At 40.2% G+C, this 27130-nt stretch overlaps 1 protein-coding gene across 1 annotated transcript in view; it reads right to left on the reverse strand.

The window, feature by feature from the left end:
- Positions 1 to 19342: 19342 nt before the first annotated feature.
- MMP16 (matrix metallopeptidase 16) overlaps positions 19343 to 27130 on the reverse strand; it is a 181452-nt gene continuing 173664 nt past the window's right edge. Inside the window, exon 10 of the mRNA XM_035125050.3 lies at positions 19343 to 23268. Within this exon, the coding sequence (XP_034980941.1) occupies positions 22934 to 23268 (335 nt within the window). The 3' untranslated portion in view covers positions 19343 to 22933. The remainder of the gene's footprint in view (positions 23269 to 27130) is intronic.

Below are 27130 nucleotides of genomic sequence, written 5' to 3' on the forward strand. Positions count from 1 at the left end.
ACAAACATCCCCCTCGCAACACACTTACACTAATTTTATTAGCTGAGTAGTTGACAAAGAATCTGGATCATATGTGCAAACCAAAAGAAAAGCTGGAATTTTGTTCCAACTGACTGTTTGGGGTTCTTCCCTCTGTAAGTACTCAAAGCGACAAAGACCATAACTTATGAAGATAATGGTATCAAAATTTAAAGCAGTATTATACCATTTTACAGAGTCACCATAAAGAATCCTGGCACCTGTGGTTTGTTGAGGGTGTCGAGAGTTGATGGAGGATTCCTATTCCCCTCTCAGAGCTATAACACTTATGCTGTTCCCAGAAAGAGGTAACCCTCCCTCCCTATTTGCAGGTTTATTCTTTAATGGCCTTGCCGTGGACCTCGGTTGGTCGCCGTTGAGGGGCCTGGTATGAATTTTTCCACTTGGCAAATTGGCTCAGGCCATTTGGTTTTCGCCTGCCTCATAGCAATTGTCACAACTTTGTAAGATTTTGCGGTTAGGCATTGGGTGACCTTCTGATGGGGGAGGGGAGGCCTAGCCATCGCCTGCCCCTCCAAGCTTAGGTGTATTCCGTTAAAGGAATCCGGGGTGTGTGGATCTTGTCCGAAGCCCGGGGTGGGGCTAGGGCCCAGCCACGACCCCTTTGGGAACCCAGGGGTGAGCTCGAGTTGATTTGCATCGACGGGTTTACCCTACCAGACTTTCTGCGCAGTGGGCAGGAGTCAGAAATAGCCTGGTCTACTCAATGCCTAAGCCAATACCGCTCACATTCTGTAACCAATAAAGTTGTGGCCTAAATTTGCCCAATAACATTAACCTTATATCCTGTGTCTTTGTGTTTTTATTCCTCCTTGAGGGGATGGTTACGGGGTCTTGACACGCAACTCTTTAATCCTTGTAGAAGTTGAGATATGAAGCAAAGTATGTAGAAAGGTGAGTGGTAGTCCAAAATATCTGAAAGACACCAGACTGGAGACATCTACTGGAGTTGATCAAGTTGCCTACCCACTGAGAAGTAACAGTGATAAACCTTGAATACTAGTTTTTTCAGATCTTGTCACCAAATCGACTAGCAAGAATAGACAACTGCTCTGATGAGAGCTATTTATCTGGAGTATTTATTCCCCACCCCCCACTGACCCAGTGTAAACTGAGGTGCTTTTCATCTAAGGGTGGGTGCAATCCTATACACACTTACCTGAGCATAAGGCCCATTGAAGTCTGTAGGGCTTACCACTGAGTAAATGTGCAAAATTTCAGGCTGCAAGTACTAGGAAAAAATTTATCTGAAATAGCACATGTTACACCGTTGTCAAGAGTTTCTTTCTCAATACAAATTTCATTGAATTCTGTAGAAAAAAATATTGAAGTTAGAAATGAAATGTCTGGAATCATATATACTATAAAATGCCATCCAATTACATGTATGAATGTCAAAGTCTTTGCTTGGTGATAAAAATGCTGACCCATTCTGAATGCAAACCATATTTATGTCCCTCTATGAAATGTAGATGGACTATATACAGGATTTTATGGTTTAATAGCAGGTGGTCTGATACATGAAGGAGATCTCTATTCCCTCTCTGATTCCCAAAGTCCCACGCCCTTCATCTTTGTGTCCTCACATGGATCTTGTTCTCTGACTTTTGTGTACTGGAAGTACCTACAAGCCCATTTACATTCTAGTACCTATGTTAGGCAGTACAATTTGAAAGAGTCAGTTAATATGACCTGTTCATGAATCCACTTGTGGGTTTCCTTCAGTGCTTTTTTCCCTAGAAAAAGAGGTGCCGGTACTCGCCGTGAAGTTGTTACAGTCAGTGCCACACTTTTTAACAGCAACAAAAGTGGTGCCGGTACTGCATACCATTGCGTGCCCCCTGGGGGGAAACCCTCACTGGTTTCCTTCCTCTTCATTTCAAATTATCTCTGATCCCCCACCTCAGCAACAAACCAAAAGAAATGGCAATGGCAAAATGGTGCACGTGGAAGCATGTTCTCTCTCACACACACACACAATCAAATACTGTAAGAGCTAATAAATAGGGCTTTCATCAGTGGAGTGTTTGGAGGTTTGGATTAGACCGTCACATGGAACATTCTATGAGCCCAGCATGTGTGATGGAAAGGAGAATATATCAAGAGCCGTGATTTTCTTAAATGCTACAGTTCATTGGAAACATCTCTCCCCCTATTTTTAATTGCCAAGTATATTCAGTATAAATGTTCCTAAAATACTGTCAGAGGCAGCAATTTTAGTTGATGTCCAATAGACATTTTGTGTTTAAATGAGTGCCAAGAGGAATAAACATTTCAAAGCTGTAGAACATCATGGAATGTCCAGACAACAGCAACAGCAAAGAGAATGGTTTCTTTTCAACCCTTTACTTAGGCTGACATGAATCCAAACAGGAGTTGTTCAATATTTTGTGCCCAACCTGCAATGCAGGGTTGGGAAACTGTGGCCTTCTAGGTGTTGTATAACTACAATTCCCATCATCCTTGACCATGAGCCATGTGGGCTGGGGCTGATGGGAGATGGCGTTTAAGTCCAACAATATCACATTCCACATGGTTCCTCTCACTAATGTAACGCACAAGAGGGATAGCAGCACTTTTTGGAGTCTCAATAGCTGTCTTTCAAAATTGGGAATGTGCAAAAAGATTTTACTAGCTTTACTGAAATGTCCTCTTCTGAATTTTTTTTGAATGTTTTTCTTAAACAGGTTCATCCAATTATTAACATCCCTTTCTTATTTGGAGACAATGATACAAAAGTAAAGGTAAAGGACCCCTGACAGTTAAGTCCAGTCGTGAACAACTCTGGGGTTGCGGCACTCATCTCGCTTTACTGGCCGGGGGAGCTGGCATACAGCTTCTGGGTCATGTGGCCAGCATGACTAAGCCGCTTCTGGTGAACCAGAGCAGGGCACGGAAACACCGTTTACTTTCCTACCTATTTATCTATTTGCACTTTGAGGTGCTTTCGAACTGCTAGGTTGGCAGGAGCAGGGATCAAACAACAGGAGCTAACCCCTTCATGGGGATTCAAACCACCAACCTTCCGATCAGCAAGCCCTAGGCTCAGTGGTTTCGGCCACAGCACCACCCGCGTCCCTTGGAGACAACAATAGGCATTGGCAATTGTGGTGGACCAAGGAAGTATACCCCTTGTATATTGTGTTGGACCTCTCCATGGATTTGATATTTATTTCTTTATACTTTTTATACTTAATATAATAAAAAATCCTCCCCTTTTGGCTTTAATCCTGCCTACTGCCAGCATATGCCCCCCCCCCAACAGATTACCCTGTAGGAAATGTGGCCCTTGACATACCAGAATATGTCTACCCTTGAACTACAGAGTCAGTCAAACAAGTTAGTTAATCTTCATGTTATCTTGTGAATATTTCTATGGTAGCAAAACTAACTGTTATGAAGTTATGGCAGAAAGTTGGGTGAGAGAGCTAGTAGCACACTTTATTTGATTAACAGAAGCGTCAGTTCATGAATCATGCTTTGGAATGCAAGATGGGAAGAAACACTTCCTTGAACAGTAGTGCATTCACATGCATGAATGACTTTTCAGTTCACATTCCATGATCTGAAATAAACTATGTTTACTGACAATAGATTCGTTAGACTCTCTTGCTGCCAACACTCATAGGAAAGGGGAAGGATAGTGAATCCTTTTTTAAATATACATATTGACTGAATGTGTTGGCCACTTCCAGTGTTGATGGAAGAACTGAAACAGCTTTCAGTAGCATCCATGCTAAAAGGAGATCCTTGTTCTGCATTTTTATTTGGTGCAAAAATATTACACTTAAGTTTCGGCATTCTACAAAATACATTAATGGTGATGTCTGCAAACAGAGTAGTCTCCAGTCGAAGTAGGAGCCCCTTAAATGCATATGTATGCAGTGGTCAGAGACAGCCTTAATTAATGAAGGTGCTTTAGTATTTGAAAGTCCCATTGCAGCATTTGCTACTGCATCTATTCAAAAACTATCTGATTGCTGCTGTGATCGTCATATCATGACCAATAGCCTCATGGGTAATGTAGGATACTTAGATTCATGTGCAGGCAAGCATTTAGTTTCCTATTTGTGATCCTTCCCCCAGTATCCTTGTAGATTTTACATTTTGAGGTAATGCTTTCTGTCATGACAAAATGTAATGTCAGAATCAGCCAAAGTAGTACTGAGTTGAAGCTTCAAAGTAGGTTTTAAAATCCTTTTAAAGGAGAAAGCAGATTGTTATTTTTCGCCAGAAGCAATATTTTTCGCCACCTGCAGCAATGTGCTCCCTCTCCTTCATTACATTGATCTGATTATCTAGCTACCAAAAGAGATTAGAACTTGAGCCAATGTGCCAGTAAAGAAGGAATCACTGTTAAAAAAATACATTTCTACAGAGCCTTAGGCTGCAGTGCTCTTTACACTTACTTAGGAGCGAGCTGCATCAAACTCAGCAGAACTTTATTACAAGTCAACATATATACGACTGAGATGCATGCCCAAACAACCCCCAGATTTGCAGCTTTCTGTAGTCAATGAAGATTTATTAAATACAGGTGGGGTACAGCACATCCTCAAAAAGCTTTAATGACTTGGAGCTCTAGGGATTTAAGATTAGTTCCTGTGGACCATTAATCCATTAGTCCACCAATATGCCAATTTAGAATGGTTCATGGGGAGTAAACTCTCTAGAACTCCAAGTGAGTAAAACTTTCTGAATATGTGTTTATCTCCACAAAACAAGCAAGCAAGCAAGCAAACAAACAAACACTTTCTGAGGACGTACTCTCTTCCTTCGGTGACTAGTCATTCGTTCAAACACATTCACCCTAATCCTCTTTTCCTTTCTTGTTTCCCCAGTGACACTTTTTAACTATTATGGAAAGAGTTCTGACAGCTCCAGTTCACAATTAAGGCGTTTAAATGGAAGGAGGCATGTTTTGATAATCGGAACAGTTGGACTTTTCTGTATTAGAATGGAGACATCTAAGAAACCAGCACATGGCTTCTCTTGCAATAAGTGTGTTCATTATTTCTCATTCTAGGCTTCAAAACAAGTGACAACTATTTCTTTTAGTGAATTCCTTCTGCCAACAGGAGGGGAAAGCTAGAAATGAATGCTAGATATTTTCAGCTATTTCCTTGGACAGACATTTTATTTTGATCTTGTTTCCTTGCTGCTTTATTCTGTATAATATGTAGCTGGCTGACAAAGACAATTTCTCTTGCTTTCATTCTAAGTACTGGTGCAAATGTAAGGCATCAGAACAAACTCTTCATGTCTTCAAGAACAGAGAGGGGTTGATTGCTTTCCATTTATTAGTTTTATTGTTATCATTATAACCAATTATTTCCTTCTCCCAACCCGGGATAAAATGATGCCACTCAAAACCTGCTGCCTTGCCTTCTTCTTCCAGAAATCAGAAATCAGCTTGCAAAGGTCTTTAATAACTACAGACCACTGCTCAAATTTGTTTCTAAGTGTGGAAGTCTCCATTTGTTGCCATAACTTATTTCATGCTAGTCATAGTCTCCAGTGTTGTTAAATTCATTACGGAGTCTCTCTGAAAGGTCAGCAGCCAAAGCTGTAAGGAAATCTCGTTTCCAATTCACTTTTAGAATAACATCAGGAAGGGTGGCCAGATATCACCTTCTCTGCATATGGAATGTTAAAAACACTTCTCATGTTCTTATGGGTAAACCCTGCTGTGTTCAGACTACTTAAATAAGTACCCAATGCCCTGAATCATATGCCCTGAATCATATCCCTTCTTCATACCATATCCATTCTTCATGGCTGAGAAGGGATATGAGCCCTGGTGTCTCAAGTCCTAGTCCAACATTCTCACCCAGTACACGGCACTGACTAAGTAGAAGGAGGTGGCAGTGAGCCAGATAGCCAGTTGAAATCTTATTATCATAGTTAACCAGAGCCTCCTGGGATACGTAATTAAGTTGTTATGCTGTAAAGTGTGAAGTCAGCCTTTTGTTCACAGTGATACTTAACAGAATTAGATAATGATTGTTTAGAGTGCAGTCTATCTTACTTTAGAATCATAGAGTTGGAAGAGATCACAAGGGCCATCCAGTCCAACCCCCTGCTGAGCAGGAAACACCATCAAAGCATTCCTGACAGATGGCTGTCAAGCCTCTGCTTAAAGACCTCCAAGGAAGGAGACTCCACCACACTGCTTGGCAGCGAAGTCCACTGTGAAACACCTCTTACTGTCAGGAAGTTCTTCCTAATGTTTAGGTGGAATCTTCTTTCTTGTAGTTTGAATCCATTGTTCCGTGTCCGCTTCTCTGCAGCAGCAGAAAACAACCTTTCTCCCTCCTCTGTATTACACCCTTTTATATATTTGAACATGGCTATCATATCACCCCTTAACCTTCTCTTCTCCAGGCTAAACATGCCCAGCTCCCTAAGCCGTTCCTCATAAGGCATAACTTACAGGTTGCACATTCAAGATGTGCAGGTTGCACATTCAAGATGGCTACAGAATGATGTGCATTCCTATCATTCCATCGCATTTGCCATAATTTCAGTAGTTTAAATTTTGAATGCTAGCATTTGTCCTTTTGTTTCACATACGACTGAATGTTTAGAAACAGCTTTTTAAGTAAGACACTTCAATGATGCTGAAGCTTTGATCAAAGGAAGGTTTAGTAGTTTGTGGGGAGAAGGGCTTGAGTCACTTCTTTTCCATAGTATGTAAAGCTCTCAGAGGAGGACTTGAAACAGCACATTCCTGAGACAAGCCCTTTACTGGAATGTGCAGTTCCACCTACTCCTCAAGTTTCACTTTTCTCCTGCTGGACACACAAGGTATTAAGAAGGTTCCAGTTTTTCATTTTTTTATTTTTGCTTTTACAGTTCACATTTACAATGTTCTCATAACACTGAGCTGAATTTGATCTTCAGTATCCAGTAGCCACAGTATCCAGTAGCTATTGACTTACCAGATTTTTCTACCGTCAGCATTGTGGAACTGGTGTACCCAGGCCCTACTGGTGTGTATGTTTACATTTGAGGGCAATCAGCATTCCTTAATGAAGCCTATTTAAACAAGGTGTAATACTTAAGACTTGCCAAAGTACTTAAAAACTGGTCCTTCCAATCCCAGACCTTTCCTTTGCAGAAATCATCAAATGTGCAATTGTTTCCTCGTTGGAGTCAGAGGAAAAATTCTTCGTGAATAAGTTGTTCATTGTGGTGTAATGCTTACATTTTGCTTCAAATACAGATTTCTGTGAATTCTAAGTTTTAAACTCATCAAACCATTGCCTTAAACAGCTCTCTGCATATTTTAAAGCAAGCTTATTGTCCTCTTAGACCCCAAACCCTGCTATAATCATGACCTTTTCATTCCCATCCTCATCAAGATTCAAGATATATATCCAGGTCATGCAACAGAGTTGGATAATTCAGATGCATGGCTAACATGGATTTCCTTCCCACAGTACTTAATTAAAGCCTGTCATTTGCTGCCAGGATATGTGATGCAGAAAGGGGAGTCATGGAAGACAGGCTATTAGGCAAAATGACTGTAGAACCTCCGGTTTCACAGCCAGTGTGAGTAACAGTGTGAGAGTGATTCAGTGGGGAAAGACTGTTGTTTTCATATTCTGTCAGCTCCTTGGAAACACCTGTATGGCCACTGTTAGAATAGGATGCTGGACTAGATGGACCTTTGAGCACAGCTTTTCTTGTGTTTTAAGTCTAGTCCCCTATGTACAGAAAACAGATACTTATTGCCAGGGCTCTCTGGGTTGATTAAGCAGTAGAGAGAGATGTCTGGAAGAAGCAATGCCCGTGACCATATTAGCCTGCTCTTCACAAATCAAGAAAGCCATCAATGAGAGCTTGCAGTCATAGTGAATAGCTTGATGAAGATGCCAGTGACGTGTGTGGCAGCTGTGAAAAGGTTACATCACATGTAAGGGATCATTTGGAAAGGGATTGAAAATAAAATTGCTGATATCGTAAGGCCATTATAAAATCTACAGTGCATTCAGAGTCGGAATACTGTACAGTTCTGGTTTTCTCGCATCAAAAGGATTGTTGTAGAAAAGTTTCAGAAAAGGACAACCCAAATTATCAAGCTGCTGTAACTACTCCCCTATGAGCAATGGTTACAGTATTTGCATTTGTGTGGTAGGAGTGTATGAAATTATCCATGATGTGCCTTCAAGAGGTAATGTATAAGCTATAAAAGGGTCTCCAACATTTGTCCATAAATATTGTAATGACTTGTTTCCAAGTTATTCTGCTCTAAGTGTAGGGATTGATGAGATGTGGGATAGGTTTTTCCTGCGCTAGCACCTAAAAATATGAAAATATCGAGGAAAGCAAAAAATAAACTGAAACATCTATGTCAAATAAAATACATCACACACACACACACACACACACACACACACACATGGAGCCTTTCTAATACCCTTTCTCAAAGAGGCTATTTTGGGAAAGTTGCCTGTTTGTCTAGCAGTTCAAGAGAGCCTTAGGCCAATTGTGTCAGTAGCAGCTTGAGGCCAGTGTCCCAAATTCCAAATATCATGCAAGGAGTTGAAGAGTGCATATTTTGTGTTTGTGTTTTACTCAAAGTTGAGTAAAAGGGCAGACATGCACTATCAAAAATATTCACAGGCCAGAGGTCGACACCGTTTTATATTCGCAGGGAAGCTAACCACTGACCACACATTTGGACACTAATCAAGTCACATGTTTCCTTCATTCAGTTTCTCTGCTTTTACACTTCCCGTAAAAATTGTCCTGTAACTCTTATGTGAATTCTAGAAGTGGAAGTGCTTTACAAAGATAAACAAAGGGCATCCACGAAGTCATGTAAATATGCTATTCATAATTTGATCCTTTAGGTAGTTATTTTCTTCTGACTGCCAGTTTATACACATGGGGACGCCATTTGGGAAGTGGAGGTGGAGTGGCAGAAGTGATTTCTCTCTCTTTGTGTTTCACTGAAACTTTAGCACATCTCTAGCCTCCCACCAATAGCATTTGAAAAGTCAGAAAGTTCAGTCCTCCAACTACCTGAAGAGCAAACTCAGCTGAGTTCAATTCAAGACTCCGTCGTCAATTACAATTAGGTTTTTTATTTAAATAACTCTATGAGGAACAACCTCGTTTCTTTTCTTTTTTTCTAAATATTTTTATTAAAGATTTCTTGAATTACAAAGGTGTGTGCAGTGCCACTCATATTTTAACATGCATCATTTTTGCAAATCAGTTTCATTTGTTAAGACACTAAGAAGAAAGAGAGAAAACGAGGTAGATAGGGGATGGGAGGGTGGATGGGGGGTGAGAGTAGGTGACAATGTTTCTGTTTTGCTTAATATATGTGGGGCTTGATGTCAGCTTTGTTTGTGTTGGTACTCCTTTATTCGCTTGTGTTCTTTTGATGGTGAGAGATTTGGGTTGGCCAAGGGTGTGGTTGTTCATTTGTGATTGGCTATGATGGTCTTTGTTTTTTTCTGGCCTCAAGAGCTCTAAAGAGTAATCTTGCTTGTGTTACAATGAATTGGTTTAAACCCTTCTGTTTGTTGTCCTAAACACAAATCTCGGCTCTAACGCAGCAAGGCTAGCACTCACAGTTGGCAATTTTCAAGGCTCCAGGGACTTCATTGGTCCAGCCCAATTATTCCCCTGAGCCATGGGGGGAAATTCAAGCAGCCGACAGCATGTAGGAAGACATTTTTTTACAGGGTCTGCTGGTGGCTCTTCACATTTTCATGACTGCTTTAGCTTATAGCGAGACAATGGTGTGTGTGTGTGTGTGTGTGTGTGTGTGTGTGTGGAGGGGAGGAACTTCCCATATACCTGTGTTGAGTGCAATGCATTTACTGTCCCATGCTGTGGAACAGCCTTCAACAACTTGGTTTAGGATTTTAGCTCTTTTCAGGCCCAGCTGGCTGTTTGTGGGAGTTGTAATCTGAAACATCTGAAGGGCACCAGGTTGGCTGAAGAACAATTTTGAGACAAATAGTGTTTGATATGTTTCATGCCTTTCACCAACAGAACCATGACCTGCAGTGTGCAGGTTCCTCCACCCACCCCATATGTATCCCCTCCGCCACATGCCATAAGTACATAGCTGCCAAGTCTCCCGTATTCCCCGGGAAATCCCCGTTTTTCCAGCTGTTCCTAGGTGAAAAAATGGAATTTTTTTGTTTTCCCCCAGTTTATTCTGGCGCGCTGGCCATTTTGGAACTGGGCGGAGCATGCTCAGACGCAACTTTTGATGCTGCTCCGCCCAGTTCCAAAATGGCGGCAGCGCTACTTCCGGTCTGCTACTTCTGGCCCTTATTTCTCCGACAGCAACTTGGCAGGTATGCATAAGTATGAAGCAGATGAATGGCAGAAGGTGCTCGCTTCCCGCTGTTCAAATTGGACAACAATCTAAATGAAACCACGACAGATTTAAGAAACGCTGCTTCTGCTTTCTTATTTATTGACAGGTTTTCTTTTTTAATTACAACACAATGAAATGATGGTAAGTACATAAGATAGTATAAAAAAGCAATTTTTAACCCTTCCCTTGGTTAAGACACTTACAGCAGACGAGAACTGCCCCACCCCGGACCCCCCTCCTCAAATGAAAACAAAAAAATAAATAGAAATTAATAAATAGAAAACAAATCACTGCACAGCCCTTAACTCTTTGATTGCCAGGACAAGAACCAAAAAGACAATTCTAGCATGTGACGTTTTAGTTTCGTGGTTAAAGGTTGCCGCAGCAGTCAAAGGGTTATTATACTATTGTAAACATAAGTATTTTGTTCAAAAATGTTCAGTCATGTAATGAGTGAACAGCAATGAGATTAATATCATGACCCCTTGACCTTTAATTATGCAATATTATAAGGAGTTAAACGATAATAGCTTGGTGAGCTGGTACATAGATTAATTAACCCATTTTTTTATTTAATAGTGCACTATGAGGCCTTCATTTACTAATAAAAGAATGTGTGTATAATAAAACACTGTTAAATGCATTGATCAAGAAAATAAAGAAACAATGAAAAAACAATCTGTCTAAGCACCACAAATTTTTGCCTGATTATATCTGACAGTCAATATACACTTTAGCACCATTTAGTCAGCCTTGGTTTTGCACACAAACAAGCTTTGTGTTTGTCCATAGAAACTACTTGAAAGGGGGAAAAAGGTATTTAGTAAAAAATATTATTAATGCAAAGAATGTTGTAGGAGTTGTACAGTAACATAAAATTAAAGCAGTGTAAAAGAAATCAGCTCTCTGAAAATAGGAAAATGCTGTCACTGTCTCTTTGCTTACATGCAGCACTGTGAACCAAACTCTGGCAGGGGAAAAGTAAGACCGAATACCTTAACACAGGTGTATAGAGCTTGCTGTTTTGATGGATCTCATCTCATACAGTGTGACCACCATAGCAACAACTATGTGGGAGTTGTTTCTGATAAAGTATTTAGACATGATAGGCAGTTTCCATTCTGGCTTGTTTTTAGGACTACCTAAAAGACTTTTTCAGATGTTATCTGGTTAAAGGTATGTAACTCAAAACCAGATGTGGTTTAATTTAAGAGTAGACCTTGTACGTGTAGAGTCAAGAAAAGGAGTTTTAACAAAAAAAGAAGAAGGAGTTAATAGGTTGGTTTTATAATGAGCAGAACATATCAGAACACACTTCTGCTCCCTGTGCTAACACATTTTAATCATAGCATGTACAACCCTGTGTGCTAAATTCCACAGGGCATGTAATCCACATCTTACTGAAGTTACAAAGAAATTCTCATTGGACTTCAAGGTTCTTGATAGCATCTTGTGCCTAATACCCTGACTAAATATTTTCTGACAACATGTGTAACAAAATCTTGGGGGCTATTTGTTTTAATAGGGGAGAAAGTCCACTTTGGGGGTTATCTGGAGCACAAAACCATCTGGGAATCCCCTGCCTGCTGATTCTTATCTCCCCGTAGACTCCCAATTTGGGAAGTTAATCACACATTTGGAACTCTGCAGAGAAAAGAAATTTAGCAGCATAGTATAGAATGGAGAAACAGTATGGAAATGATTATTCCTACTCATCACTTTTTGTCGTTGCTCCAATTCTCCCCCTCTCAATGTGGATTTTACTTCATATAAATTGTCATTGGTCTTTTGGTGCACACAATTGCTTGTACAATTTGATTAGCTCCATAGAGGTGGAGGAATTCAAGCATACATCTGTCCGAAGACCAGTTACACAAATATAAAGGGTCAGATGTGGGAGAAAAATTGGTTTCTCATCATGCACTGGGAACAGTGGATGCTGAAATACAGGAAGGCAGCCAAGGGTCAGAATATAAATCATTTCCTAGATAATTTCCAGCAAAAGGCAAGTGACATTGAATAAATATGAATAACGCTGTGGAAACAACTAAATTTTTTATTGTAAGCTAACAGACTGGCAGTAAACCAGCATTTAATTTAGCAGACTGGGTAACAACAACACCTTTCTGAATCATATACTAAATTATGCCCACATCCCCTGAAATCTTAAACTGCCATGTCATGTAAATGACAAAAAAAGCTACCACCATGCTTCAGCCATGACAAGAAATAAATAGGTCACCTGTAAATAGCTCCTGTACACATATTCCACAGAATAAACTGCCAATATCTAAAGATCTGCAGCTCTTCCTGCAAATCTACGAAACTTCCAGGGCTCAAATAAACAGTACGGGCTCTGGAGAGGAATTATTTAGCTGCAGAGGCTGCCAGCTATAAGGATAAACTAACAGAGGGCACAGAGAGATTATCTCACTATCTCGGGACTCTTATCTGTGGGGGAAAGAAACAGGGGCATCCCAGACTCGGTTCTTATTAGGCAGAAGTGATTATGATGGGTGATCAGAGCTGTGCGATGGAGGCACACAAACATTGTCCGCAGGGAATTCTACAAAGCAGCAAACATTTGGACAGCGAAAGGAAAGGCTCAACAACAAGAATTTTTAAGAATAAAAATGAAAGGCACCTGTGCAAATGAATGCCAATTTTCTTAAAACCCAGTTCCATGTAATGTTCTCATCCCGGCATCGGCCCACATAAAACAACACCAAGCCAATTCGACTGCCTTTTACATCACTTTGGGGGCAGGGGAAAATCACCAAGCTGCTGTCTTTAAACACTCTAATGGAAGGTAATGGCTTCTGGCGGTGCAATTTATTTTTCTCTTGTTTGGGTGCAAGTCAATGGTTGAATGAAATTAAAAGTCAAAGACATGTCTCACCATGGGGGGGGGGGGCTCGATGTTAAAGGATATAATGCATGCGTTAATCCAATCTAAACGGAAAGCACAAAGATGCCAGTTAAATAGTCAGCTGCTGACAAAGCAGATACACACACAAAGAAGAATTTTATTTGGGGCGAGTTGAATATCTTTATTAGGTGGCCAAAAACGTTGCTCGAAGAAAAGCAAAATGCCCATTTTATGAATGAATGGAGGCCTTTGTTTGCAGTTGATTCATCCCTGTTGACTTAATTGTCATATCCCAGTTTAATTTAGCTGGTTTATAGATTGGTCCATTGGATGACTTTCCAAAGCCTATACAGTACGGTTGGATTGACATTGTTCATTTTGCCCTGCTGGAAGCTCGCTGTTTCACACAGCAAATAAGTACTGTATAATGAGAAGAGCACATCCACATCCCAGGAATTTATTTATTTATTTCATTAAAAATTATATACTGCTGGTGGGTATTTTTTTAACTACTTCAAAGCGGCTTACAAAAAAATTACTTGAGTTGATGTTTTCCATATCCTTATATTAAAACCACATAAATGTTTTAGCATGGGAATGTTTCTTTTTATTTGATAACTTTCATGAGAATATAACAACTTAGAAAGCTTGGGGCACTTTTCTGCCAAAGTTGACTTCTCAGTCCTATTTAGCTATTTAGAGAAAGTACTTGAGGTGCTATTGGTGGCCATACAGCATGGTGGAACAGGCTGTTTCAAACAGCAGTACTTAGAGCAGGCATCCCCAAACTTCGGCCCTCCAGATGTTTTGGACTACAATTCCCATCTTCCCCGACCACTGGTCCTGTTAGCTAGGGATCATGGGAGTTGTAAGCCAAAACATCTGGAGGGCCGCAGTTTGAGGATGCCTGACTTAGAGGGATGGATGAGAACAGGAATTGATGTTAAAAATGGTACAGACTTTTTAAAGTTTTGGCCCTAGAAAGGTTACTGAATAGGTTGCCATTTGGTGATCAGCTTCAAGCGGGATAATTACTTGGTCTGGCATTACAACAATGGCACATTTGTTTATTTACTAAAAGATCTTTACCTCTCCCTCCCCCATAAAAACAATCGGTTATCAGGGCAGTGATTAAAATATGACCAATAATGGTCATACTGCCATAGATAAAACCATAAAGCACAATTTAAACAGCTTTGTAAGAGGAAGTAAAACACAATTGGACTAAACAGCTAAAACGCCAGGTCCAACATGTAAGTTTTGACCAGGTGCCAAGAAGATAACAGAACCAGCACCAACTATACTTCTGTGAGATGTCGTAACAGACAAGCATCTGCTCCACATTGACAAGACACATGTAGAAGGTACTTTGAGACAGTTTTCTTCAACCCTGGATCCCCAAATGCTGGGCTGCAGCTCCCACTATCCCTGACCATTAGCTATAGTGAGGGTTTCAGTTGAACAACATCTGGGGAACCAAGGTTGAAGAACAGAGCTTTAAGAAGAAAAGCCTTCTCAGTAGCTCTTAAAACATATGTGAATCCGTTTTGCAAACCTCCTATCCATCATTTCATTATGGGGGCAGGCCCTCTTCCATCACCACTGTGTAAGAGTGCTTCACAAGCTCTTCCTTGAGCCATTATGCTTTTTGTTGGTTGTTCATTTATTTCACACACCCTTTACACATTAGGCTGGTATTTTGTGTGTGTGTGTGTTATGTGGTTCATTAATTAAATCCTGGCCATGTCAGCGATAAAAATGTATAACAAGGCTGTAGCATGACCACAGGCTTTACAAACGGGACACGTGAATACAGTTACCCGAAACCTAGTGGCATACATGTCATTAGTTGCCATGACAATGAACGAGCCCTACTGAGAAGCGGGCCCATTTCCTTTGTATGTTCAGTAGTTGGTAGAATTGCCACAATAAAGTCACGTATGGGGTTATTTCAACTGATAATGACACTGCCGTCGCCCTGGCTTCCTGCAGGATTTTGCACATGGTCATTTTGTAGCAGTAGCTTATATGCATACTGGCACAATCCAAAGATTATGTATTAATGAAGCCCTTGCCAAACTGGTGCCCTTGAGATGTTTTGAACTGCAACTCCCATCATTCCTAGCCTGCAGGGTTGTGCTTGCTTGGGCTGATGAAAGACATAATCCAAAACATTTGGAGGGCACCAGGTTGGAGAAAGTGGCATGGATACATTACCTGCAGGCTTCTCCTTGACAACAGAGGGGGTTTTTTAGGCCTGCACTGTGTTGTTCTTAACTGAGGCACTTTCAACAACTGTTTTAAGGGTAGGAATACTGTACACACTTCTAAAGTCCCTCCCTTAAGCTTGTGTAAAAGGGAACATGAACCTTGTCAGTTTTGCTCTCATTTTCGGCCTCCGTGTTAATACCTAACTAATCGGCACTTTATTTATGCTGCCCATTGATCCACTAGTCCTTCATCTGTGCAATATGACATGTAAGAAACATAAGGCCTAAGGGTTGAAAAGGGAAAAGAAGTAGATGTCTCCCCCTCTCTCGTTGAATGCATCCCTCCCCAACCCGTTTTATTTCCCCAGAACTAAACAAGCAAGCAAGCAAGCAAACAAACAAACAAACAAAAAAGCAAGCAAGCAAGCAAGCAAACAAACAAACAAACAACTAAGGCAAACAGGAGTGGCATGTCTTGTAAGAGAGATTTGTCTTGCTATATAGGACAATGCAGGGTGGCAATCGGTCCAATCTTGTTATTCTGGCTGCACTTATTCTGTTTGGCTGACCTGTATACCAACTGGCTTTACAAGAGGGCAGCAGATTATAGAATCTGCATTGTTTGGCCAGCTGTGTTATCTTCTAAAGCCGCAGGCACCTGTTGCACATTGGAGGCTACAAGCAAACCTTTCAAATAAACAGGCAACCTTATTTTTTTCCCCTCAATAGATGCAGTTCAAGCATCTATCTGCAAGATGATGAGTACTTAGACCTCACTCGAGGGTTTCCATTTTCTGAGTTCTTACCAACAACCCAGAATAGGACCCTGTGCTTTGTTAGATATCGAAACTGGCATTTTATTAACACCAGCATGGTGGCTCCAGGAAACCAGCAGAGGTATTCATTATAAAATGAGCACACAGCTCAACATGAACTAGCAAGGCCAGCGTCCAAATGCAGGACACTAAAATGGTCACCAATGGAATAGTTGCAGGGAAATGCCCCCCAAATGAGATATTGAATAATAGAATTGAAGCGGGACCATGAGAATCATTTAGTCCAATGCCCTGCAATGCAGGAATCTTTTGCCTAACATTGGGCTTGATGTTACTAAGATCTTACTCCTCTGCACATTTACTTGGGAGTAAGCTGCATTGAATAAATGAGATTTCTAAATAAGCATGTACAATAAAGAAGTATGGAAATGGGTTGCACAATAATGTTCATGGATTGAATAGATAAGAGGAGAAATATATATATTACATAGGTTCACAGATCACATGTAGGTGAGTGAGACAACACCAATGTGAGTGGTCTTTAATCATCTGAGTTACCAAGTTAGACAAGAGAATCTCGTTACTAAATTTAATTGCATTGTTTAGTGTTTTCATACACTTTTCTTCTATGTTTAGCTGCATTTTTTATGCTTCTTAAAACCATATCCTGCCTCAAAAACATCACGAAGAAGTTATAAAATGCATATGATGTTTAAGTCAGGGAGACTTAGAAAGGGCTTCTTTGGAGCAAGATCATATTCCTTCAAATTCAGCATACCAAGTAATCACCTGCAAAAGTATTTACTTAAATTTTTTTTTTTTTCCTTTCTGATAAATGTTTAACCCAGAAAGATTTTTTCCCTGGTTTATGGCAAATAATATTGTGCTATTTATCCATTTACACAACACACCATAATGATAAACTGCAATAGATTGATGACATCTATATTTTTGCATTGCACTGATCCACATTGAGGACTGTGACACTATGACTACAGATGCCTTAATAAAAACAGCTTCTCTCCACTGATCCCATGTATTATAGATATGAATCTCATGCTTTCACTGTCCACTTCATGCACCTGATGATGTAGGCTCTTGCCTACAGAATGCTCCTGCTACAACAAATTTGTTTGCTTTTGAGGAGCCACAGGACTCTCTCTGGTTTTTTTATTTAAAACAGATGCCATTTATTCAAAATTCAATGCTGTTTTTTTCATGCTAAAATTGGGCAGATGCCATTTATTCAAAATTCAATGCTGTTTTTTCATGCTAAAATTAGAGATCATGTTAAGGTTCTCACCAATAGCTGAGTGAGAAAGCAGCCTTTCAAAAGGGTCGGGTGGACTTCAGACAAAATGCTAATCAATTATCAGTTTCACCCCGCATTGTGACTTAAAAAAAAAATCTTGTTGGAATTCAATGTCTAAACTGGTAAATTCACATTCTTATTTTTGAACTTTTGAAGTGAAGACACACACATTTCTAAAATTCGCTTGAACACATGGGGTACAAGATCCTGGGGGAAACTATCAAATGATTGCTTCATAAAATAGAAATTTGTAATAGAAAAGCTAATACAACTTTGACCTGCATGGCAAAATCATGCCCAAACTTTTTTTTTCAATTCACCTTCTCTCTGTATATAATATATAATGCACTTTTAAATATATCAACTTATTAAGCATTCACATAACCATGATGTACCTTATATCAAGCACTGCACATTGTCACACTTACCTTCCTGCATAATAATTACTGTACTTTAAATCCTCCAAATATAAACATTTGTATTACCTTATAAAAAGAGCAACCAGCAACATGCTCAGCTTCTTCATTGCTTTCCAGGAAATCACTGTACTGAAATTCTATGCTGCCATGAGATCGATTTTGAAAGTAGAGCAAAATGTTCAAGTGAATGAGGGAACAGAAATAAATTGAAGCACCATACTCATGTAACGTATAGGCTACAGTGAAGATCCAAAATGTAGTGAACATTGATATTCATGCACCGATTCCGTGAATGTCTTTCCACTTTTCAGACACATAAGTGAGAGCTGCCGATCACATTCAGGCAGCTGTCAACAGTCACTAAGGTATCTTGAGTTTTTAAGACAGTCACAACAATTGTTTAGGATCTCCAGTGTTTACATGGGAATGCCAATACTCACAATATTTTGGACTCTTCCAAGCCCTTCCAAGTATTTAAAGAATAAATGTGAGCAGGAAGTGTGTAGAGAGTGCACAGTTGTGTGCTCTGTTCCTATCCCAAAGTCCCTGTTGGCTCCATTCCTGGCCATCCCAGGAATGAGAGGGAAGATCTAGAAGGTCTTCTACGTGTGTTTAGCTAAAGGTGCTCAGATGCCTCCTGGAATCAGGAACCTGGTAATGCAGGCAGGGCTCCTGATCATGGAAAGGCTTCTAATCTTTTTCCAGCCAAATGCATCTAACCTGCCCCCTCCTTTAGACTGCAGACATGAGGCAGATGGATATATTGGAAGTGAAGTTGGCCCAAAGCCCTTCTACACACTTTATGTCCTCACACATTCTTTGAATGACTGAACAGGGCTACAGTAACATAAACATCTATTGCCTACAGTAAAACAACAGCAAAACTAAAACATCTGAATTAAGGTCATCTTAGCTTCAGTTATCCCAGGGTCAACACCAAGACAAAGGGACAGGTTCTCTCTTTTTTTGCCTATAACAGACCATGATTTCTAGATTTCTGCCTGAGGCAAAATAGGAACCACTTCATGGTTTTGGCAGCTAATAGGTATGTTTAGAAAATGATGTGGAGTGGAGGGCTTCACAGATTGCTCTGTTTGCAGATGTGTTCAACTATGGTACTACTGTACCAACAACTGAAATGGATATACCAGTGAAATGCAACGGTTGCATAGTGGCTCAGCCTTTAGGATACTGCAAACAGTACCTCTAAGACTCTCCAAAATGCTATTGGCATTGCATATGTGCTACAAAGCAACCCATTTCTCCTTATTTTTTGTTATCCAGCCACACTTCTATATATGCTCAGAGAAAAACAATACCCTGCAATGCTGTATAGGATGCCTCACATGATTATAAAAGAGACCCTCAATTCAAAACAAAGCAAAACCCAAATCATGTTTAATTGAATAAAAAGGCATACTAATCTTCATGCTATGCTCAATATAAATATAAATTCAAGGCAGTCAAGCTATTTGTTACAAAAAAATAATGTGTATATATACTTACACTCTCTAAAAAATGATTCAGTAACGTGGATTAGGAAATCACTAAGAAACTGTCTTGAGTCTAGTATAAAAAGCTTTGACGTAAAAGCCAATGGTGGCCATTTTCAAGTATTTTAGTGTGTTTTAGAATGCCATCATCTATAATGAGTCATTTGCAGAAAGGACTGGTTTTATACGAAAATTGAACCAAAATTAAACAGAAATTCATTTCCACTGCAGTTCATTTTTAGAGTGTGCATGTATACATAGCAACTGTTCCATCTAGGTACTATCTGCTACAAATACTGGGCACATTCCATAGGGAAATTTCCCTGTACCAACTGCCCAGTGAAATACATGGGAGCTGAGCGAGAACGCTGCCAGGGTGCTGCCTGTTGGTTTCCATCAGTCTTGGGGATGAGGGCTCCTCCATGTATTACAGCCATTTCTCTTCTCTAAAATAAGTGAATGTTTGGACAATGTATAAATAGGACTCTTTTCGTTGTAAATGCCTAGTCGCAATCCAAATTAGATCAGCCACACCAGATTTCCCGCTGAGTTTGTGCCAGTTTGCAAGTTAAAGGTCAAAGAGCAAAGACATCAAACAGTACACTGTGAGGAAATTCAGACAGCAAAGGTGTTTTTCTTCTTTTCTTTTCCACAGAAGACTATGTTTAACTCAGTAATGACAATCAACAGATCAATAAAGTTCAAGGCAAGCTGTTCATTGTTTCAAAAGCTACTCCCCTGGAATCCCAGCTTTCATAAAAAGCCAGGTGTCTGACATGTGGGGTGCATCCTTTCTGAACACCTTTAATAAGTTCACAGCCTAGTGACTGTAAAAAAGCCTGTCACTGCGAGAAGCAGCTCCTAAAATCAATAAAAAGAGGTCTGTCAGTTGCTGACTTTTCTCTAGGAAAAAAATATTGATACATAACCTGCCCTGCAGGTCACATGAAAATGACAATACTGCTGTTAGCACAATTATTACACGTGATGACACAATGCTTTGGTGCTCCCTTGGTTCTGCCAGTGATTTAATGCACAGCTAAATGCCAGAGGACTCGTGACCCTTTGGGAACTAAGGCAATCGCCCGATTGGCAACACTTTGCAACGGGAATGGCAGCACCATGAAACGCCAGAATCCTTACTCTCTGGTTTCCATTGGAACTGTTATCTGTACCTGCATCTCTACATGATGCAAGGCAAACAGAATAATCCTGCAAGAGTTAAGCAGAATAAAAACTCAAGCGCTACGCTCGTTGTTGGACAAGAGAGTTCCACCTGGTTTCATCATCAGTCCCATGTTCCTGTTGCTCTCAGACTGGAGAAAGACAAAAGCTTTTATGAGAGTTGAAGGTGATGTGACAGAAGCATTGTTTCTTGGGATGTCTAAAGTGATTCCTCTTTTTTCCGCTGTCATTTCTAATCAATGGGTTTTGCAGCACTGCAGAGACTGCAAAAGCAATGAACAGAGATACATTCCATAGCCAATGTTGCCTCTATCATGCTTCCTTCATCTTACTACAAACCACAGCTGTCTGTCACAAGACTTACTCGCTTCCAGCTTTTCAGTCTCAGCCACTGTGGTTCGCTGTTACACTGCCCATACCCATGTAAAAGCCCCGTACCAAATGAAAGGGAATCTGCATGGCAACACTTTGGTGTCACACATTGCAAACATTGCCATGTTTGTTGCTGTGTGGTGGTGGCGGCAATGAAAACAAAATACTTAGGACATACACCATCAATAGCATAAATGGATGTCAGGTCCTTGTTACTGGGAGCTACCATTGCATGGAGCAATGAAGACTGGATAAAAGAAGCAACAGAGATGTGAGAGGAGTCCTGTAATGGCTTGGCATAGTACGTTTTGAGAATCCAAAGACTAGCTATACTTGCAGCCACTTGTATTCTGTGTGCCATAATGTCTTTTAAAAAATAATCTAACATTGTTTGCTTCTGTTATATTATCATCAACAGAGTAAGCAAATCATTTTTTAAAAAAAACCACTCTCTTATTTTAGGTTATTCTAATTGTGTGGTATCTAATCCATTTACAGACCTACCAACCTGCCAATCCTGGTGACTTCTGGCATGCTGATCTCAGCTGCCATGTTTTGTTATGGTACTATATAGTGTCATGTGGAAGCTAGAGTGCATAAAGCCACTAGAAGAAGGACAGGCAGGCACAGAAGTCAGTGATGCTAAGAGGGAAGGAAGGAGAGGATTTGCAGAACTGATATGGTTTATGGACCACCTACAAAGGAACTCATAAAACACAGGAAATAAGCTTTAGAATCCAGAATCACTTTAAACTGGGCATTCCTATAATTTCCAGACTGCCAATGTTTGCAGCCCTTGAAACTCTGAAAACCTATAGTTCTCAAAGGGTCACAGATTACACAAACCTAGTACTTAGCATTATGTTTCTCTGTAACATTAAGTGTCACTTTAGTTCACTGCAATCTTCTTCACAGGCTTGCTGCATTCTGCTATGGTTTCAACATTAAGTGTTTCTTGACAGACCTATGGAAGGCCTGGGGCTGCTGGCCTGGTACAGCTCTGGGGGGAAAAGAAAGAAAGAAAAAGAAGAGGAGGAGGCAGGAAACCAACAAAATCTAAACCAATCAATAAAAAAGATACTATCTGAATATAGTAATGAATATAAATGTGTTAAAACATTGAGGACATAGCTCAGAACAGCTGTATAAAACACAAAATGAATGTATCATTAAGGCTGTTACTATATTGCAGATATTTTGGCCCCTTATTTGTTGGAAAATGGCTGTCCAAACAGTCTGAATTCCTGTGTGTCATCCTGGTCTCCCACTTAACAAAAATTATGAGCAGGAGTATAGGACTATATCCGTAGCTGACAGAAAGCAATCCTCTTTGGAGACAAAGCTGTTTTGGGTCTTCACACTTCCTGAAAGTTCCATTGAGATTGTTGTGTTATAGTTGCTCTATCTTTTCTCTTCTTCTTCTTCTTTTTTTTAAAAAAAAGTGATTACATTTTTATCATTGTTTTTTTTTAAAACCTCACGCAATACTCTTTCAAAGGGGAGCAGGCTTCAAAGGGGACAGAAAAAAACCCCAACAGATGCTTCTTTTTTCCCATACTTTTGCTGTAATATTTCCTCTTCTTTGTGGAAAAATCCCGATAGTTTTGCATTGGGTGTATTGAGCGTGCAGAGAGGAAAAAGGCTAGAACCGAATGACAAAGAAAGACAAAAGAACTGGAGGAACGGCAGATACTGTGTACGATGGAAGCTTCCCACTGGAGTGAACTCTGACTTCCTGTGCAGGGTTGCAGGCAGCCCCCTGGGTTTTAAAGATCAGCCCTGGTCGAGGGGCTGGACAGATGCCTGCTCCTAGATAGGAAACTGCATAACAGCTCTTCTGTTGATCTCAAGTTACCACGAACTCCTAGGAGAGAGAGAGGGAGAGAGAGAGAGAGAGACATACCCCTACATCACACCCACTCTTGCATAGAGCGTTTGCAGTACAGTATGTGGCGGGGTGTTCCTTTCCTCTTGAACTGGAACACAGTGTAAACCAAGACAAGGAGGCACAGGGCCAGGATGCAGGGAATGACAATGGCTATGGCTTTCACAGTGCTGGCTGTGTTGTCCAGTTTGATGACAATGTCTACGTCATCCTGAGGGCTGTGTCGCTCTTTGTCCCGGTCTGCTGGTCCATCACAACCCATAAAATCCTTTAGGATGGATCTGGGATATCCAGGTTCCACTTTGAGCATCTGGTTGTTGAATTTCCAGTATTCTTTGCCTTTGTAGAAATACGTGAAGCCTGAGGAACAAAAGCGTGTGAATGTTTCAATGAGTTGTAATTTAGTCGTGTCCAAAAGCAACAAAAGACAAGGAGCTACTGAAACTGTGGAGTTAACAAGCAGGATTAAAACTGACACTTGGAAATTAATAAAACGTATCCCGCCATTGCCAATATCCACCCAATAGGACCTCACTACTGCATACCTTATTTGCAGCAACAATTGCTTCAAATCTCCCACATCTTCATTGCACCATTCTGCACAGAAGGGAATACAGTCAAACCTCGGTTGTCTAACGTAATCCGTTCCGGAAGCCCATTCGGCTTCCAAAACATCTGACAACCAAGGCACAGCTTAAAATTGGCTGCAAGAGCTTCTTGTGGAAGCCGCATTGGATGTTCGGCTTCCAAAAAAAACATTTGAAAACCTTACTTCCGGCCGGGTCTTTGGTGTTCGGGAGCCGTAACGTAAGATAACAGAGGCGTTTGGGAACTGAGGTTTGACTGTACAGGATTCTGCCAATATTGTGAAATAAAAAAAATCTTTGCTACACCCTGTATTTTAAAACTGACAAGGACATAGAAACCTCATGGCAGAACATTAACCCCCAACAACATCTGATTAATGGATAAATACAAAGGATGGTAGAAAAGAGCTTTAGAAACCCCATATTTGTCATCAAACATGCTTTTCAGCTTCTGTTGTGTGAAATGCTACTGTAATATATATTTAGGCCTCTTCTGATGCATCTTTCTGGTGTTTATTCCAGAAAGCATTCTCCTAATATGGCCTGCTGGGATTTTTTAAAAACTATTTTATTGTTGGTTTGTATTTTAGGATTTTAGTTGTGGTTTTATTGTGAGTGGCCTCGAGTACACCTTACTGTACCAAACTGAGATTTAAAACAAGTTTTCAAAATTAGATAAATCTTAATTTTTATATTCAATAGAATTTGTCTGTTGAATAAACTTTGTCACAATTCTAGCTGCAGGGTTAGGAAATACAGTGCCCCTATCTGCATAGACAATACCAGTGCTTTTTCTCTGGGGGTACGCTGGGGTATGCCTACCCCTAAATATTTTGTGAAATTTCGTACTTTTGTCTATTTACTGTATTTATTTTTCCCAATTTGAACTATAAAATGGTGATTTTCTTGAGTCGAAATGAGAGTACCCCTAAACATTTTTATTTTTAGGGGGGGAAACCACTGGACAATACTGAGCTAAATTGACTAGTTGTCTGACTCAGCAGCTTCATATGTTCCTATCATAATGCTGTCATGTGTTCCCAATATATATACTCAAAGAAAAAGATAATCGGAATAGCTCCTCAATCACAGAACATTCTTTTCCCGACAACTTTATAGGGCATGTTGGTTTTTTTCAACAAAGACATGTCTGTATGTTGAAAAAAGTACATCTGATGAGAAACCAATGTATCAAAACAATCCTTTGTTATGCACAGGAAACGGTATATGCATAACCCAACAAAGCTGTGATTTTTTAAAGGTCCCATTAATTTAAGTGGGGCAGATTGAAGAATAACTTAGCTTCACCAGTCTTGAAAGATCTACATTGGCTCCCAGTATATTTCGGAGCACAATTCAAAGTGTTGGTGCTGACCTTTAAAGCCCTAAATGGCCTCGGTCCAGTATACCTGAAGGAGCGTCTCCACCTCCATCACTCTGCCCGGACACTGAGGTCCAGCACCGAGGGCCTTCTGGCGGTTCCCTCGTTGCGAGAAGCCAAGTTGCAGGGAACTAGGCAGAGGGCCTTCTCGGTGGTGGCGCCTGCCCTGTGGAACGCCCTCCCAACAGATGTCAAAGAGGGAAACAACTACCAGACTTTTAGAAGACATCTGAAGGCAGCCCTGTTCAGGGAGGCTTTTATTGTTTGATAGATTACTGTGTTTTATTTTTCTGTTGGAAGCCGCCCAGAGTGGCTGGGGAAACCCAGCCAGATGGGCGGGGTATAAATAATAAAATTATTATTATTATTATTATTATTATTATTATTATTATTATTATTATTATTATGTCCTGAATGTCTATCTTCCCTAACTTTATGAAACAACCAAGATGGATGCATTTAGACCAGTGGAGGGATTTAAGAGCCTTATTTAAAATTGACTTTTAAATAGGATCATAAATTATGCTCACCTTGAGTCCTGTTTGCTCAAAGAGCCCCAACCTAGCTTGGGAACATTGGTCAATTATAGCAAATTACAGCACTGTGCTAGATCCCCCTAGATTGCCCCTCCCTCTTGACTGTCTGGGCTGATTCTGTTCCCTGTTACTTCTATGTCTTTGAGAGGAAATGCTGTATTAACTCTGCCAATGGAAAGCAGGTGTGCGCAGCTTCAGATTTTCTGCGGGGAGCTAGAATTTGATCATTCAAGTGCAGTCCAGGATAATTAAAAATGGTGCCTAATTGCAGAAATGCTGCTTTCCTGCCAAATAATCCAAAGCATTTGACTGGCCCAGATGAAAAGTGGCACTGATCCAGTCTGAAACAAACTTCCTCCTACTGTTTAAAAACTGTGCACAAATAGCTGGAGCTTTCTCTGCCTTTACTATGTCACAGTTTGCATTCTGCAGTATTATAGGTCCCCAGAAAAGAAAAGAAAACAGAACGGCCTTCATTTGTGATGCAAATAGCACTAATTGGAAAGTTAAGGTTAGATGCTAGTTTCAATTGCTTACACAAAAATGGGTTTTTGAAATTGCACTGCAAAGAAGACAAACCTCTTTAGAGCATCTCATTTTCTATTCAAAATAGACCCAACACTTTCACCCATTACCGTTTTTTTGTTAGTTTCATGATGGAATAATATAAAAAATATATTGTGCTATCACTGTTATTTATTTTAATTGTCCTTCAGCAATTCTAGTGCATAAGATATTACATGGGGTACTTGGGACTGTTGCAGGGTTTATTATCTCATAAATTTGTCCATTACTAGAAAACAGTAGCACAATGGAAACTGTCTTTCTTCCTAAAACTTTCTCCTTAAATACTGTAATTTCCATATTAACTGACAACATATATCCTGTTGACCCCAGCTTCTTTGTTTCTTATATTCAGCAAGTTGCGCAGCTTCTCCTGATACAACGTTGCAAAAACACAGCCCTACCTCTCTGCCTCCTCAGCAAAATCTCTAATACACTTCCAATCATCTCTTACCTTGACCCACTGCAATATTCTCTGCATTTCCATTGTCACCTCAAAATCATTTACCTTGTCTGTTTTTCAAACAACATTCCTCATCAAAGTCTGTGTGACTTTCTGTTTCCTCCCATGCCCAGCACAAACACCCAGTCCCTTCCTGGCCTTCTCTCCTTGCTATCTCTCAACCATCATGAACCAGTGTATTCCTGTGACCTCTCCTTCTACCCCATTACTCTCAGCCATCTAAAGGTCTCCTGCTCCCATAAGAGTCATCCACATGGTTGGCAATTTATATGCAAACAACCGGGGTACCTCTTTTTGGCATTTAACAAAATAATATATGTTTATATCAAGTGTGCCACTGAAAATCAGCATAATTTGCTCACTCTGTTGCTGGTTGGGGTTGGAAAATGCATAACTTGATGATGTTGTAAAATATACTGCATGTTACAGTGAAGGAGGAGAGAACTTGAAATAGGGAGAGATGTCACTTTTGGTGGCAGCTCCCCTTACCTAATTGTAATGCATAACTCTGCCCCAAGTCCTGCCAAAATCTATAAAACTTTCTTCTAAAGCTTTCAAAAGCTTGCACATCTTTTTTCTCAAGCTGAGCTGGTCCTGTTGAAGATATTTCTTCTTACTATTAAGAAGCTTTCGAAAGTAGATGTAAGAATAGGAGGCATATATATCAGTTTCTATTGTTTTTAATCAAGCA

The sequence above is a fragment of the Zootoca vivipara genome, chromosome 8 (assembly GCF_965207765.1).
Source record: "Zootoca vivipara chromosome 8, rZooViv2.hap1.1, whole genome shotgun sequence".
Lineage (NCBI taxonomy): Eukaryota > Metazoa > Chordata > Lepidosauria > Squamata > Lacertidae > Zootoca > Zootoca vivipara.